This window comes from Carassius auratus, chromosome 16, assembly GCF_003368295.1.
Source record: "Carassius auratus strain Wakin chromosome 16, ASM336829v1, whole genome shotgun sequence".
Lineage (NCBI taxonomy): Eukaryota > Metazoa > Chordata > Actinopteri > Cypriniformes > Cyprinidae > Carassius > Carassius auratus.
Window position 1 is genome coordinate 22,361,052 of NC_039258.1, and position 15,774 is coordinate 22,376,825.

Below are 15,774 nucleotides of genomic sequence, written 5' to 3' on the forward strand. Positions count from 1 at the left end.
AATATGAGAGGCATTTTCTCCTCCGTTGCGAAGATGATAAACTTGTTTGGTTTGTTTTGTTATCTTAACTATGTATGTTTATATTGTTAGTAAAATTTTATTAAAATGCATGAAGTGTCCAAGTATAAGTAGGCCCAAAACTATATATATATATATATCTATTCATTTAGCAGACGCTTTTATCCAAAGCGACTTACAGATGAAGACAGTGGAAGCAACAAAAACAACAAAAAGAGCAATGATATATAAGTGCTATAACAAGTCTCAGTTAGGTTAACACAGTATACATAGCATGGGCTTTTAAATAATATAATAAATAAAAACAAAACAGATAGAATAAAAAAAGAATAGAGCAAGCTAGTGTTTTTATATATACACACACACACATATATATATATATGTGTGTGTGTGTATATGTACAAATTTATTTTGTTAGAGGGTCAAATAAAGATGGAAGAGATGTGTTTTAAGGCGATTCTTGAAGATGGCTAAGGACTCAGCTGCTCGGATTGAGTTGGGGAGGTCATTCCACCAGAAGGGAACATTTAATTTAAAAGTCCGTAAAAGTGACTTTGTGCTTCTTTGGGATGAACAATCAAGCCACGTTCACTTGCAGAACACAAGCTTCTAGAGGCACATAAGACTGAAGTAATGAATTTAGGTAAATGGGTGCAGAGCCAGTGGTAGTTTTGTAGGCAAACATCAATGCCTTGAATTTTATGCGAGCAGCTACTGGAAGCCAGTGCAAATTGATAAACAGAGATGTGTGACATGTATTCTTTTTGGGTCATAAAAAATTAATCTTAGTTCTGGATTAATTGTAAAGGTTTGATAGAATTGGCTGGAAGACCTGCCAAGAGGGCATTGCAATAGTCCAGCCTGGACAGAACAAGAGCTTGAACAAGGAGTTGTGCAGCATGTTCCCAAAGAAAGGGCTTGATCTTCTTGATGTTGAATAAAGCAAATCTGCAGGATCGGACAGTTTTAGCAATGTGGTCTGAGAAAGTCAGTTGATCATCAATCATAACTCCAAGGCTTCTAGCTGTTTTTGAAGGAGTTATGGTTGATGTGCCTAACTTGATGGTGAAATTGTGATGAAACGATGGGTTTGCTGGAATCACAAGCAGTTCTGTCTTGGCAAGGTTGAGTTGAAGGTGATGGTCCATCATTCAGGAAGAAATGTCTGTTAGACAAGCTGAGATGCGAATAGATACCATCGGATCAACAGGATGGAATGAGAGGTAGAGTTGTGTGTCATAGCAGTGGTATGAAAAGCCATGTTTCTGAATGACAGAACCTAATGATGCCATCTAGACAGAGAAGAGAAGTGGTCCAAGAACTGAGCCCTGAGGCACCACAGTAGTTAGATATATATATATATATATATATATATATATATATATGAACTACAGTAGGTGCCAAAGCAACATTTCTCATTTAATTTAGTTGATGTGATGCACTAAAACAACTATTTAATATATTATATATATATATTAGTGCTGTCAATTGATTAAAAAAAATTAACTAATTAATCGCACAATTTTTTAAAATTAATCGCAATTAAAAGACAAATATAGCTCTTGAGCGTACCGCTCAAAAAATACCGTAGACGGCAAGACACAAATTTAGATATTCATTTATCTAATTAATATATAGCCTATGCACAAAGACAATATGATCTTTTTGTCCCCTTTTTGTTTTAAAGCTTGATGAAGAGAGAGAGAGCGCAAGTTGCTGCAGCTGAAAGAGGACAGTGATGCACGCGTACAGGAGTGATTGACAGTTCGCGGCACTGTGTACAAAAAATACTCCGCTACACAATTATGTCGTTATTTTCGTTTAAGCTTATTAACGTTAGCGGTACAGAAAGGTCTGATTTACGCACTGTTACAGCAGTCATTGTTTTTTTTTTTTTTTTTTTTTTTTTTTTTTAAACCATGACATTGGAGTTCATGATTTTAATGTTGCTTTTTCTTGTGGCAGACTGAAGAGTAATCCGGCAGAGTTTTATACTGAAATACTCCATATTTCTTTGCACGTTGAACATACATAGGCCACAACCGGAAATAAAAAAAACTGCAACCGCGTTAATTGCGTTATTTTTTTTTTAACGCGTTAAATATTTCAAATTAATCGAATGCGTTAACGCGCTAATTTTGACAACACTAATATATATATAATTAATATAATATAAAAAACATCAAAACAGTAACCAATATAAATGACTAAAAACTTTTATTTAAAATTCAAATAATTACGTTAAAAATATAAAGGAAAAGCTATAATGGTATCATAACACTGCATTTAAGAACCATTAATGGAATCAAATTTCATGCATACAATCCTAAGTGTGTTGTATTACACTTTGAGCCTACTTGCGTTAACTTATTCTTCTCTCTGTTCTTCAGCTTGTATGAAGTTCCCACCACTTCTGCGTCCACGTTCTCCCAGCACTTCCTGCGCCTCCTGACCGAAGCCGATGAGACGGACAGCATCCATGACGTGACCCTTCAGGCTGGTGATCGCACCTTCGCAGCACACAAATACATCCTGTCCACGCGGTCAGACTTCTTCCGTAAAGTGCTCCTCCTGGAGGAAGGCAAAGAGGGTGTAGAAGATGGAGAGGTGAAGAAAGGAGAAGACGCGGTGGGCTGTGATCTGCTGGTCCTGGAGAAGGTTCCTCCTGAGATGCTGGAGCAAGTGCTTCACTTCATCTACACAGACTCCTGTGAGATGCTGGTTCACGGGACCCGGCCCATCATCCCTCGCTCTACCCACAGCTCTGATCCTGAACCACAGCAGCAGCTGATCCACAGTCTGCAGACTCTAGGGCTGGAGAAGCGCTCCGCTCTGGACGTGTACCGCTCTCTTCCTGCTAAGACTGCGGAGGATGCAGACAAGCCCAAAGCCAAAAACACTAAATCTGGGAAAAAAGGCAAGAATGGTAATGTCGGTGAATCTGGACAAAATCCGGTAAAGATGCTGCAAGGCGTTGCCAAAAAACTGGGCTTGGGGAGCCTCTCAGCACGGTGAGATGCATTTAGTGGAGTTCACTTGTACTGTTAAAGGAAAAGTAGAAAAATGAAAATTTGCTGAAAATGTACTCGTCCTCAGGCCATTCAAGATGTGTGCCCCCTGCCTCCTTGATTTTGTTCCCCCTCCCCTCGCGTTGAACATGGTGTCGTCCGCAACCAGCCCGGAGACTGCAGAACTAGTATCAAAAAAGAAAACTGGCTCCATTATATGGAGATACCTCGGTTTTAAGGCGTCTGCAGGCAGATGTATACTGTAGGACCCTATGATTTCCGCGATGCAGAAAACGCGGAGGGAATCACGGAATCCAGTCATAAAAACGGAATTTACAGTTTAAACGTGGAATGTCACGGAATTTGTCAATTTTTTATGAATTAATCAAAAGTAGGTCATTGCACTCACATCAAATCGCGATCTTGACTAATATCTGTAAATATTAAGCCAGAAAAGTCTATTTAAATATGAATCCTGCATGTTCTGCATGTCTGTGTTAATGAATGGCACAGAAGCGGGTCTTCATTCATTAAACACACGAAAGCGTGCGTGACACTCGCGATGATTTCAGCGTCTGCTGTCTCACTAAATAAAGACGTGAACACATGAACAACATCTCCAGAACTGCTCTGAGAGTCACTCAATGAGCATCTGACCGTTTGATTTGAGTTAAACTAGCTCATATCACATCATAGATTGTAGTATCACATACACAGAACTGTAAAGGTAAACCTGTCAAAATAAAAGTCTGGTTTAGTTTAAAGACAAGTATTTGCCAGAAATCTATTACTATTGTTCAGCAGAATGTACATAGCCCACTACTACTACTATTAAAATTAAACGAACACATTTTTTTAATGAATAATCACACAACATTTCTTCCATGTTTTATTTTTAATATTAAATCCCTTTTTTTTTTTAATTCAAAGATAAATTAAATGAATGTTTTATGCCTTCATTTGAGAACCAGAACAATGTAAATACACAGAATTTCAGAGGGGGAAAAACATTTCTTAAGGCTATTTTAAGATTTTTTTTTTTTTTTTTTATAATTACAAATGCTAAAACACAGAATTAGGTAACAATAAAACATATGGTAAAAAATAAATAAAACATTTAATTGGGCCATAAATGTAATATTTGGCATATTTTATTATTTTTTTCATAGTTTTTGGGGGGTTATTTTTCCTGTAAAGATATCGAGAGATATATCGTATATCGAGATATATTTTTTTGCTCCATATCGCCCAGCCCTACACTGATGGAGTACTACATACCTGAAGACACAAACTCATCCTAATCTTGGATGGCCTGAGGTGTTTTTGCTGCTGTGCTTTCAGTGTTTCCGTGTGTAAATGAAGGGTCTTTATTGGCTGTTGCTATAATTCAACAAGGTATCCCGGTTGCTAAATAATAAGTATTTTACGAATGACTAGGCTTGATGGGGTGAAGTTTGAGAACGGGAAGATCAGTGTGGTGCAGAAGAAGACCGGCAACAAGCTGCGATTCAACCAGAAGAAATGGTGTGTGTTCTGTTGTGATGAAGCATCAGTGTTGGTCACACACTCGTTCAGTGGCTGTGAATACAGATCTTCTCTTTGTGTCCTCAGCTCGTACCTCTGTGACGTCACACTGCGCTCCGAGGACGGCAAAGAGTTTCCCTGCCACAAATGTGTCTTGTGTGCTCGGCTGGGTGAGAGCAATCATTTATTTCACACTTGTGTCCTCTGCAGTAGACTTCATTCACTATGATTCTGTTGAACATTGAAGCATTGAAAATGTCTTTGCACCATTTATTTATTTATTATAACATTTTCATGAAATGAATTAAAAATCGCAAAAAACCAAGTTACTTTAGCTTCTTGCCAGTGCAACATTTCTTATTTTCATTTAGATTATTGAAATGGAAATAACCAAAGCTTAAAAACTATAGACATAAACATAATTCAAAAAGACTAAAACTTAAACATAAAAATAGAAAAATAAATGGTTAAAGATTTTTTTTTTTAATATATAATGCCCTCACTGCAGTTTTTTCTAGACGGTGATATTTCAAGTGGAGTAGAAATTACTAGAAGATGTAAAACCAACCCATAGCTTGCTGAAAATATTCAATGTATGATCCTCAATCATTTTGGATGTTCTTCATGTATGTTTCACAAAGTTTAGATGACCCTGTTAGAATAAGAGGGGTTTAAAGTTGACTCTTTTGTCTGTACAGAGTACTTCAACAGTATGCTGGGCAGCCCCTGGATTGAGGTACGATGAAGTGATGTGAACTGTCTCTCTGTCTCTGAACTGGAGCTGTGTGTTGATCTGACTGTCTTCTGCCCTCTTCAGGCCTCCAGCTGCACTGCGCTGGACATGGCCACCACCTCCGAGGTCCTGCAGGCCATTCTGGAGTACATCTACACGGACGAGTGTCCCACTGTCAGAGGTAACACCCCAGACCCAGCGCTCTGCTCTTATCACCTGGCTCTCCTCGTTTCGCGTGTGTAACCATGTGTCTGCTCTTATCTCAGAGTCTGTGAACGTGGAGTTGGTGTGTAACGTGCTGGTGGTGGCCGATCAGCTGCTGATCACCAGACTGAAGGAGATCTGTGAGGTCGCCATCACTGAGAACCGTACGTCATGTGACCCTGAACTTCTCAACTATCACACAGGCCATATCGTTGTTTTAAAAGCTCATTTACTTTCATTGAATGGAAAAAAAACAGCTTAAATGTTGGCAAAAATCTGCCTAGCCAACAAAAAAATACCAGTTTAATTAAGTCAGATATAAACAAAAATTGTAATACACAATGTCTAATTAAAGTGCACTTAGTGTAGGTTATGAAAGGTTCATATTTAGTTTTTAAGAGGTCATGCAAGGTCAAAAAATAGTTTGAGCCATCAGATAACGACACGGCAATAAATCATAAATCTTTAAAATGCAAAGAAAAAAGAACCGAAATGAATTGTTTGGCTCTGTTTATGACAAACGAACAGCTTTCAAGAACGACTGCCAGTTGAATAGTATGTAAGAGTAAATCTAACATTTCAAGTTAAAGAAAGAAGTTCAACTGAGTGTTATTGTAGCATTGCATATAATATACTATGCGGAGTCCAAAATGTTGCAGTGGCAAACCGAGCGCAGGAGTAGGTGATTGTGTGTGTGTGTGTGTGTGTGTGTGTGTGTGCAGTGACGCTGAAGAACGCAGCGGAGTTGCTGGAGTTTTCCACCGTGTACAACGCTGATCAGCTCAAAGTGTCCTGTCTGCAGTTCATCGTCCTCAACATGGCAGCGCTGCTGGAGTCCAGGTGAGACCCAGACTAAACCCTGACCCCTGCTGCAGACAGTTTCCTCCGCTTACTCTCAACCTTGACCCTGCTTGTGTTCAGCTCGGTTAGATTCTAGAAATAAGGTGTAGGATGAGCAACTTTCACTTCTTTGGGGTGATACAACTTAAAGCATTATGAATAGAAAACATTCTTGTATGAATCCGAGAGAAATTAGATGCACAGGATAAAGAATGCTTAAAGTATTAAGTCTCTTCTGTTCATCAATTTGATCAAAAACACTAATATTATTACAACTTAAAATAACTTTTCTGTGTGAATCTATATTAAAATGGCATTTATTCCTGAATTTCCAGCAATGTTACTCCAGTCACAATCCTTTAGAAATCATTCTAAAGTAACGATTTTGATTATCAATGCTGAAAACATTTATGCTGCACCATATCTTTCTGAAAACTGCGAAACATTTGATTTTTCAGGACTCTTTTGAATAGAAAGTTCAAAAGAACAGCATTTATTTGAAATCGAAACCCTGATAAATTTCCTTATTGTCATCAACCGAATGCATCCTTGACAAATAAGTGTTGATTTCTTCCTACTTAAGACTAACGGATGTTGCTCGTGTGTGTGTGTGTCAGAGCGCTGGAGGTCTTGAGCGATGATGTGCTCCTGGATCTGACCGCTGCGTACAGGAGGATGGTAAGTCTAAATCATGGCTCTCGTCTGCTTCACTGAAGCTCTGCTCCGAGATCCTGACATCACACTCCTCTGACAGATCCCAGCCATGCAGAGACGTCTCATCACGCCATACGCAGACGCTCCGGATCTCAGCGCCTTCGAGGACCGAGAGTGGGACCCGGCTGTGGACTGTAAGAGCGGCTCTGAGGCCGATCACTCCAGGTGTGAGATCTACCTGCTGAAACACTGTGATATAAAGAAGTGTCCAGCTGTATTCAGAGTCCTCTCTGTGTTCAATCCAGCGAGAGCCTGCTGAAGAAGGCCAAGATGAGGGCGAAGAGGAAGCCCCGGCGGCGCTCGGACAGCTCTGGAGGATACAATCTGTCTGATGTGATCCAGAGCCCGCCCCCTGCAGGTCAGCTCCTCCCCCTGTCACTGTCGCATTTACTCCAGAGTTTAGGATTATCAGTTCGTTTGAGATGGACCAGCGAGCAACCATCCCTAAATACCTTAGCAACCACTCAAAACACCCTAGCAAGCGATAAAGATCTAATATTGATCATCTAAATTAGTGGATCTTAACCAGTGAGCATCACAACACTTCTAAGGCAGCCACAGAAATAATTAAAATGATCAAATTCAACTTAACTGATATGGTTTGGGTTAGTGTAGTTATGTTTTTAAATAAAGATAAAGATGTGTAGTGATGACAGCCCAAATATTAAATGTCATGGATGAATATTTACGGTGTAATCCATTATTTTGTAGAGGGGGGCCAAAATGGCTTTCACCTGAGAATCAGAGCCAAATTACAAGAGGCTTAAAATGACTTCAGAAAGATGGGAGCGTCACAACGTTACTTTTTCACTGAGATTAGCAGGTGTTTAAGTAAAATCTGTTGACTTTAGCAATCATTATGGAGTTACATGTCAATGGTGACCATTCAAAAATGGGGAAAGAGCACTTTTTTTAAGTTTTCCTCTGAAGTTTGCATGCCTGTATCTCTAAAAGTGTTTAAGATATCTTAATGTCCTTTAAGATACCAGGTCTTAACAAACTTCCCTGTTAGCATCTTCATTTTTAAGGCCCTAAATGATTCGCTTCTAGAGATAATGTGGGTAATTTTGCAAAAAATTTTGGTTTTAAAGAGGAATGTCTGAAGAATAATAATGTTGAGACTAGAATTGTATATTGTTTCCAATCAACTGCTTTGAACCAAAGTGCCAAAAGTATTCTTCTTCCAAATTTTAAATGCCTGTAACTCAAGAAGTATCAAAGATATTGCAATACGGTTTTAGTTTCTAGTTCTTCTGCCAGAGGAATATTACAGATTGCATGAATTGTTAGGTCACTTCTGTGAGCGCTGTTCCTCAGGTGTGGCCAGTTCAGTGGAGTCTCTGCCGGAGATCATCACGTCTGACTCCGAGGGCAGTTACATGGGAGCGGGCAGCCCTCGAGACCTGCAGTCCCCCGTCTTCCAGGACCGGCCCGACACACAGGTGAAGCCACAACCACACACACACACACACACTTCATTACAGTGAGATAATAACACCATTCAAAAGACTCTTTTCATAGTCGCTTGCTATTGAAAACAACAGAGATTGTTAGTTATTACCAAAAATGAAAATTATTTTTAGGCTATTTATTAAGATATTGTTTTAATCTAATAAATAATATACAGCATTTCTATACATTCATGTGTTGACCATTAGTAAAATTTAAAGATACTAGTTAACTACAAAATTGTTGTAGGCTGCATTTTTCATATAAAAAATACAGTGAAAATATAAAAGAAAATTCTATATGAATATATTTTCAGATATAATTGATTTCTGTGATGCACAGCTATATTTTCAGCATCATTCCTCCAGTCTTCAGAAATCATAATAATATGCTGATTTGCTGCTCGAGAAACATTTCTGATTATTATCAATGTTAAAAACAGCTTCTGAATATTTCTTTAAAAATATGTGTGTTTGTTTCTGCACCGTAGAAAGCCAAAAACTAATCTTAACTAAATGAATGCATCCTTGCTTAGTAAAGCTGATTTCTTTACAAAATAAATAAATGTACTTCTAATATTTTGTATTAAGATTGAACACGATTATAGTCCAAATGGCTGTGCTCTGTGGATTCAGATTGAGTTTTCTCAGTAAAATAAAATGGTGAAAGATGCTGTTGAGTTTTAAAGTAGTTGTTCATCCTGGCACCAGAGATCTCACATCTCTTTAAGCATCAGTTAATAATGACAGAACTTACACTGTTGCACGAGCTCTTCATCTGAGGATATTTGGTGGTTGTAGGAGGAGAGACGTGTCCTGACAGGGCTGAAGACTCCTCCTGACACCCCCGTCCCGATCCCTCCACTCAAAGCCAGGTGACTGATCTGCTCTCACAGAGGATGTTGTTGATGGCTGTCGCTGTGGTTCTGAATATGTGTTGTGTGTCTGCAGCCCGGCTCCTGTCCTGGACCTCAGGGCCATCATGGAGATGGAGGCCAGCTCTCTGAACAGAGGTGCCACACACAGGAGTCCCAGCGCGTAAGTCTTGTGTCACGGAGGTTCAGAACGTGTACTGTGCTCTGGTTTTAACTGCTCCTCTGCTCCACCCCAGCAGCAGCAGCAGCTCTAAGGTCCCGGTCGTCCCCAGTAAGATGTCTCAGAAGCAGAGGAAGATGATGATGATGATGTCTCTAGCCTCCAGAGAGGGCAGCACAGAGAGCATGTCTGCTAAATCACCGCTCAAACCTGTCAAGACCTGGTGAGAGCCTTATTCCATGAAGGGGGTATAATAATCTAATGTAGGGTGACCATACGCCCTCTTTTCCCTGGACATGTCCTCAGTTTTATTTCTTTTTTGGACTATAAATCATCAAATATGGCCATTATTCTGGAGATTTTGCTCTCTACACTCCCCGTAGTGTTATTTTATGGTCACTGAAATGAATATTTTTTGTTTATTTTCATTTTAGTTGTGCATGTATTTTAATATGCCTTTTTGTTTTTTGTTTTCACGTTTAATTTCATATTATAGTACATAATTCATTTAAATTAAAATGAGAAATGTTGCCTTGGCAGCTTGCTGAAATCAAGTTATAAAGAAAGTTATTTTTATTCAGTTAAAGTTTATTTTATTTCAAATAATGATTTATAAATAACATAGTTTTAGTTAACTATAATCATGTTAGACAAAGAAATGTGTTCACAAGATTAATGAACTAAATTAAAATGCATTATGGCTCATTAACATTTAGTTAATGCATTTGGTATCATTAACAATGAACATTACTTATTTGATACATTATCAAATATTTTTTGGAAAACTGAGATACTTTTTTCAAAAATTTTTGATGAATAAAAAGTAACAAATAACAGCATTTATTCAAAATATTAATCTTTGCTATCACTTAAAAATGTAACCCATCCATGCTGAATAAAAGTAGTAATTTCTTAAAAAAAGAGAGAGCATAAAATAGTTCTGGTCCCAAACCTTGAATAGTATTGTATACTAAAGTTTTATTTTAGTATTTAAATACTACTGCTTTCAATTAATAGTTTGAATTAGTCTTTATTTTCTCTTCTTTTTCATTTTAGTTAGTTTGTAATTTTGTGATTTGTTAGTAATGTTACATTTTTTTTAACATGGTTTTTATTCATTTTTATTTCAGTTTTAGTTATTATAGTACATCAGGTTTAACTTTTTTTATTATTATTATTATATATATTTTTAAATTTTTGTTTGTTAATATTTATTTGAAGTAATGAAAACATTTGACCTTTTACATTTTTTGAAATGTTAAATGTTGTTAAACAAAATATTTAAACCTACAGTAATGATTCCTAATGCATTGAAAAGCGCATTGACTGTTACAAACTATTTTCAGTTTTTAACCACTAAAAAGTAAAAGACTCTAAATAATGGAAACATAAATGCATAAATAAACAGTGGTCACTTCACGTAAGGGGAAGTAGTTGAAGTGACCTAGCTTAAGTTTGTTGGTGATTTCGGCTCATTTGGACACGGATGATGTTTTCGTCGCTGTGTCATCAGGTCGACAGCCGTTCAGTCCCCGCCCTCCTCCTGTTCCTTCCGGGATCTTCTGGTAGAGGAGGAGCGGCGTGGGAAACCCTCTCCAGTGTCCCCAGAGACGGCCAGGAGTCCAGCGACATGTGCCAAAAGAGTGAGTTTTAAATGTGCCGAGAGCAGCGACCCGGAGAAACCAGCAGGGTGAGGATCCTCTCGTTCAGTCCACAGTATCTGCTGTTGAGGTGGGATACGGGTAAGGTGTCACTGACCAATCACAGCAGCCCAGGCAATCAGCTGACCAATCAGAGCAGACCCACACTAAGACAGAGGCAAAGAGAAACGATTTTCAGCTTTAAATTGTGAAGGTACTCTAGCAGACCACAGAATGCCTTACACTTCTTCTTCTGTTAGACGCGCGCGCACTAGGTTTTGGGGCAGAGCAGGTGTTGTCCTCTGAATGCTCCATCAGGTGGCGCTGTCATGCTTCTGGTGTGTGAGTGAGTCAGCGTCGTGTTACAGTTCATCTGCAGACACGCTGAGTTTAGGATGATGCTTGACAGAATGATACTTGTTCCTTTGTTTTCTTTACTTTTTCTCAAAGAAATGGAATGTGCTTAGAACCGCAGCAAGTGAAACGACCTCAAACGTGCTCTGTTTTTAACGGTCCGTTACTTCTTTAACTCGGCTGATGAAAAGCTACATTTCATTTGCTGTATTTTATAGTAAAGTATGGCGTTCCATACTTGCTCCAGTGATCTACTTTAAAACAATGTGGAAATTAATAATAATAGCTTTGAAAAATGTCTGTGTATAATAGTTTAGAATATTACAAATTCCTTTACATAAAAGTGCTATTTTTCAAAAACAAATGAAGCCGTCTACAGTTTGGAAGCAACAAAGTGTTTTAGATTTTTTTTTATCATAAATATATAAATATAATTATAAATAAATAAATAAATAAATATATTACCTTTCAAACATTTAAGTTTGGTAAGATTTTTTTTTAAATATCCTGATTTATTTGCTTAAAAATATAGAGAAAGATCTTTCATATTGTGAAATAATAAAAATAGAAAAGTGTATATATATAAAAATGTATTCATGTGATATGCAGCTGTATTTTCAGCATCATTCCTCCATTCTTCAGTGTCACATGATCTTCAGAAATCAGAATAATATTTCTGATTATAATCAGTGTTTAAAACAATTGTGCTGCTTTATATTTTTGTGGAACCTGATGCATTTAAATATATATATATTTTTAGGTTTTTAGGTTGACTGTCAGTTTCGGTCAATTGAATGTGTCCTTGCTAAATGACAGTATTGAATACATACAAAATAAAATAATTGCATTCTGTAGAAGCAGAGTAGCTGATAAGATCATAGACTTCTTTACTACTAGTTTCTGTCTGTCGTCTCATCTGTTGGAGTTTTGCAGCATGACGTTTGTTGCTTGGTTTGTACACGGTGTTTATAACACAAACCAGTGTTGTCTGATGCTCAGGTGATTCAGACGCTCTGCTCTCCAGGATGTTTCTCTCTCCAGGATGTGTCGCACTGATCTGACCCGAGCGTCTCTCCGTCTCGGTCACGTTAGCTGCCCGCGGGGCTCGTGTTTATGACTCCAGCGCTCAAGCACAGGGCTGAATATTTATCAGCAGCGCTCCACTGCCCGGCTGTGATCGTAATCTCTATTGATAAGGGCAGACTCTGTCACAAACACACTCATCCCTGTGGCTCGACGTCACCTGAGGTTACGAGCTCACGCTCACGCAGGTCGGACAGGCTTCTCTGTGTGTGTGCTCATTAATGGAATCATTTCATGCATTCTTCCAACATTGTAAACGGAAAGATGTCGTAAAATATGCAATAAACAAGTACACGGTCCCTTCTTTCAACCTAAAAATTAGGATCATTAGAGTATCATTAAAGGTATAGCTCAAGCAAAAAAGGAACATTTGCTGACAATGTATTCACCCTCAGGCCATCCAAGATGTAGAGGAGTTTGCTTGTTCATGTGAAAAGATTTGTAGCATTGCATCAGTGTCTCATCAATGGGTGCTCTACAGTGAATGGGTGCCGTCAGAAAAGCAGTCAAAAGCAGCAAGTTTGTGAAAAACAAATCTATCATCTATTTGTTTTTAACTTCAAAGTGTTTCTTCAGGCTTAAATACAAGTCCATAATCAAAAATCACACTTCATCTAGTGAAAAAGTCCATCTCCCACATCAGAATCCACGCATGTATTTGTTCAGAGCAGTTTTAAAGTAAAAACAGTTTAATAATGGGTTTGTTTCTTTGGAGTGTTGTGGATTATTGGGATGTTTTTATCAGCTGTTTGGACTCTCATTCTGACGGCACCCATTCACTGCAGAGCATCCATTGATGAGACACTGATGCAATGCGACATTTCTACAAACCTGATGAAGAAACAAACTCATCCTAATCCCAGATGGTCTGAGATTGAGCACAAGTTCAGCTCATTTTTATTTTTGGCTGAATAATTCCTTTAAGTAGAAGTAGATCAGAAAGCCTCTTAAATTAGTTGGATTCAAAAGATTTAAGAAAGCAACTTCTTTATTTGTTTTCAGAAGTTGTGTTAGTAAGCATTGAACTGTTTGTGTGTTTTCCCATCAGCCCTTGGGTGCTGAGGGCGGTTGGCAGCCCTCCGTCCACCTCTACCTTTGCCTCCATTGTGGAGGAAGAGAGACAACAGGAAGCTGCGCTGATCCGCAGCCGTGAGAAACCACTAGCACTCATACAGGTAACATTCTTCAGTCTTAGGTGCATGTGATTTACTTTAATTCAACAAATGAAAGTCAGCAGTTGACAACCTGGCACTAACACTGCACATGTCAGGGTGTCAAATGGGATAACCTTTATTATTCAAACCATGCTCTTTTAATCAAATGCACTGTGCTTTTAAATATTTATTGGGAAAATGCATTACTATTTAAAACTTTACAAGGGACCCCCCCCCCTCTCATCTTTTCCTGATGTTTATCATTTGACCCTTATATATCATTCTTCTCATTTTTATCATAGATTGAAGAACGAGCGATTCAGGATCTGTTACTCCATTACAAGGCCATTAATAACCCAGAGGAGCTGATATTGGTGGAGAGGTCCACCCAAGGCCCAGTCGCCATCCCAACCTGGAACAAACACTGATGCTGATGTGATGTTGCAGTGAAACTCATGAATTCCCGCTCACGCTCACGTTTCAGCCAGTATCAAGGTGCATCGCAATCCCCTTACTGTGCAGCAAGCACACTTGCTTTCTTTAACATACTATATGCTTTTTTCATTAATTTAGCTGTTTTCTTGTAAGAAAAGACTGGAATATAAAGTGTAATCTCTTGTTCTCAGCCCAAAGTGTTGCCACGTGTGCCAAAATGTTTTTTTTTTGTTTTTTTATTATAATTTTATGATGCAGTGCTACAGTGATCTGCATCTCACAGCTAGTGTGTGTGTGTATTATGAAGAGCAAACTCGCATTGAAACCAGATGAAGAAAACCCAATCAGCCGTGAGAAGCAATAAAGACTTTAATAGGTTGCTCACAAGACAAGGGCTGGTGTAAAAGAAAATCTAGTGCACAGTGAAAGGAGCGCAGATTAACCAATATGTCTTTTATATCTTGCTTCCTCGTGCAGTTAACATCAGTAACATTATCATTTGCTGTTCAAGATAAAAATAGTTTTTGTTAGTCACTAGCAGATGATTGGTACTACAGATATAAAAAAAGTAATGTTTGCTTAATGTTAAGAGAAGATATTTGCAGTGGAATGCAATAAAGAGATGATTATGAGCACGAGCGGTTGTTGTTTTATGTCTCATTATAGTCATCTCCTAAAGTTTCCCGTTACCCAGACACACCCCCACTAACTTTAAGTTACTACATATTCATCTGCCAGGAGAGAGAGTATTCTAACATAAAAAACATTACAAATTGGCCTTTAATCACTTCCCATTCCAGCTTAACTTCAACACTATGACTCTGTCAAGGCCAAGATCATATAATATTATTTAATACCTTGTTTTTACATTTTATGCATTGGTTTAAACATTCAAACAGTCAAGTTTGCCAAACCCCAAACCTCAAAATTGCTATGAACAGTTTTTGTCTGATTCCTTCACTTTATTTCTTCATCCTGTTGTATTTATACCATTTTACCAATTATCATTTTTCTGCCCTAAATATTCATAAAGATCTCCAGTTTGGTGGAATGGATCCAGATCCCTGTCACTACTTGGGCACGCTGCCACATACAGTAAACCTGTTGGACGCTAGGTGGTGCTATACTAAGTACATTTTTATTATTCATAATTCTGGAACCAAAGGTACCCTCTGAACCCTTAAGTGAAATCTAGTATACATCTACATACATGTATATGTACTGTTTGTATGCAAAAAAAAAAAAAAAAATAGTCACATTTAACAATAATTTTGATTTATTAAAGTGAAGACATAAGATAATTAAATGATCTGGCATCACCCATTTGGACTGTTTGACTCTGTATCTGCTCAATGCACTGTGTAAACTTTATGAAACTTGATACACACAGAGGACAGCCCAATTTGAAGTTGTGCACCAATTTGAGCCCAAATCTGTCAGTAGGGGGCGCTGCAACAAAGCATCATTTTGGATAATCAGGATTTTTTCTCAGTGGCAAGAATGTGTTCCAGTTTACTTGAGTTCACCCTTAATTTTTCAGTCTGTCTTATCCGTTTATCTACTAATGGACTGTAATTAATGACA

The 15,774-nt window shown here is 38.1% G+C and overlaps 1 protein-coding gene across 4 annotated transcripts in view; it reads left to right on the forward strand.

Annotated features, from left to right (window-relative positions):
• Positions 1-14,828, forward strand: part of ibtk (inhibitor of Bruton agammaglobulinemia tyrosine kinase) — a 28,311-nt gene extending 13,483 nt beyond the window's left edge. The window contains exons 12-28 of one of the 4 annotated variants that reach the window (XM_026284769.1): positions 2,409-3,029; positions 4,464-4,550; positions 4,638-4,720; positions 5,249-5,286; positions 5,368-5,464; positions 5,550-5,651; positions 6,210-6,327; positions 6,945-7,005; positions 7,082-7,206; positions 7,287-7,399; positions 8,359-8,483; positions 9,291-9,364; positions 9,441-9,527; positions 9,598-9,747; positions 11,038-11,214; positions 13,650-13,776; positions 14,058-14,828. In XM_026284769.1, coding sequence (XP_026140554.1) covers positions 2,409-3,029; positions 4,464-4,550; positions 4,638-4,720; positions 5,249-5,286; positions 5,368-5,464; positions 5,550-5,651; positions 6,210-6,327; positions 6,945-7,005; positions 7,082-7,206; positions 7,287-7,399; positions 8,359-8,483; positions 9,291-9,364; positions 9,441-9,527; positions 9,598-9,747; positions 11,038-11,214; positions 13,650-13,776; positions 14,058-14,183 — 2,311 coding nt within the window. In that variant the 3' untranslated portion in view covers positions 14,184-14,828. Of the gene's footprint in view, positions 1-2,408; positions 3,030-4,463; positions 4,551-4,637; positions 4,721-5,248; positions 5,287-5,367; positions 5,465-5,549; positions 5,652-6,209; positions 6,328-6,944; positions 7,006-7,081; positions 7,207-7,286; positions 7,400-8,358; positions 8,484-9,290; positions 9,365-9,440; positions 9,528-9,596; positions 9,748-11,037; positions 11,215-13,649; positions 13,777-14,057 lie in introns of all 4 variants that reach the window. The other 3 variants (XM_026284771.1, XM_026284772.1, XM_026284770.1) reach the window with 3 other exon arrangements.
• The last annotated feature ends 946 nt before the right edge of the window (positions 14,829-15,774 follow it).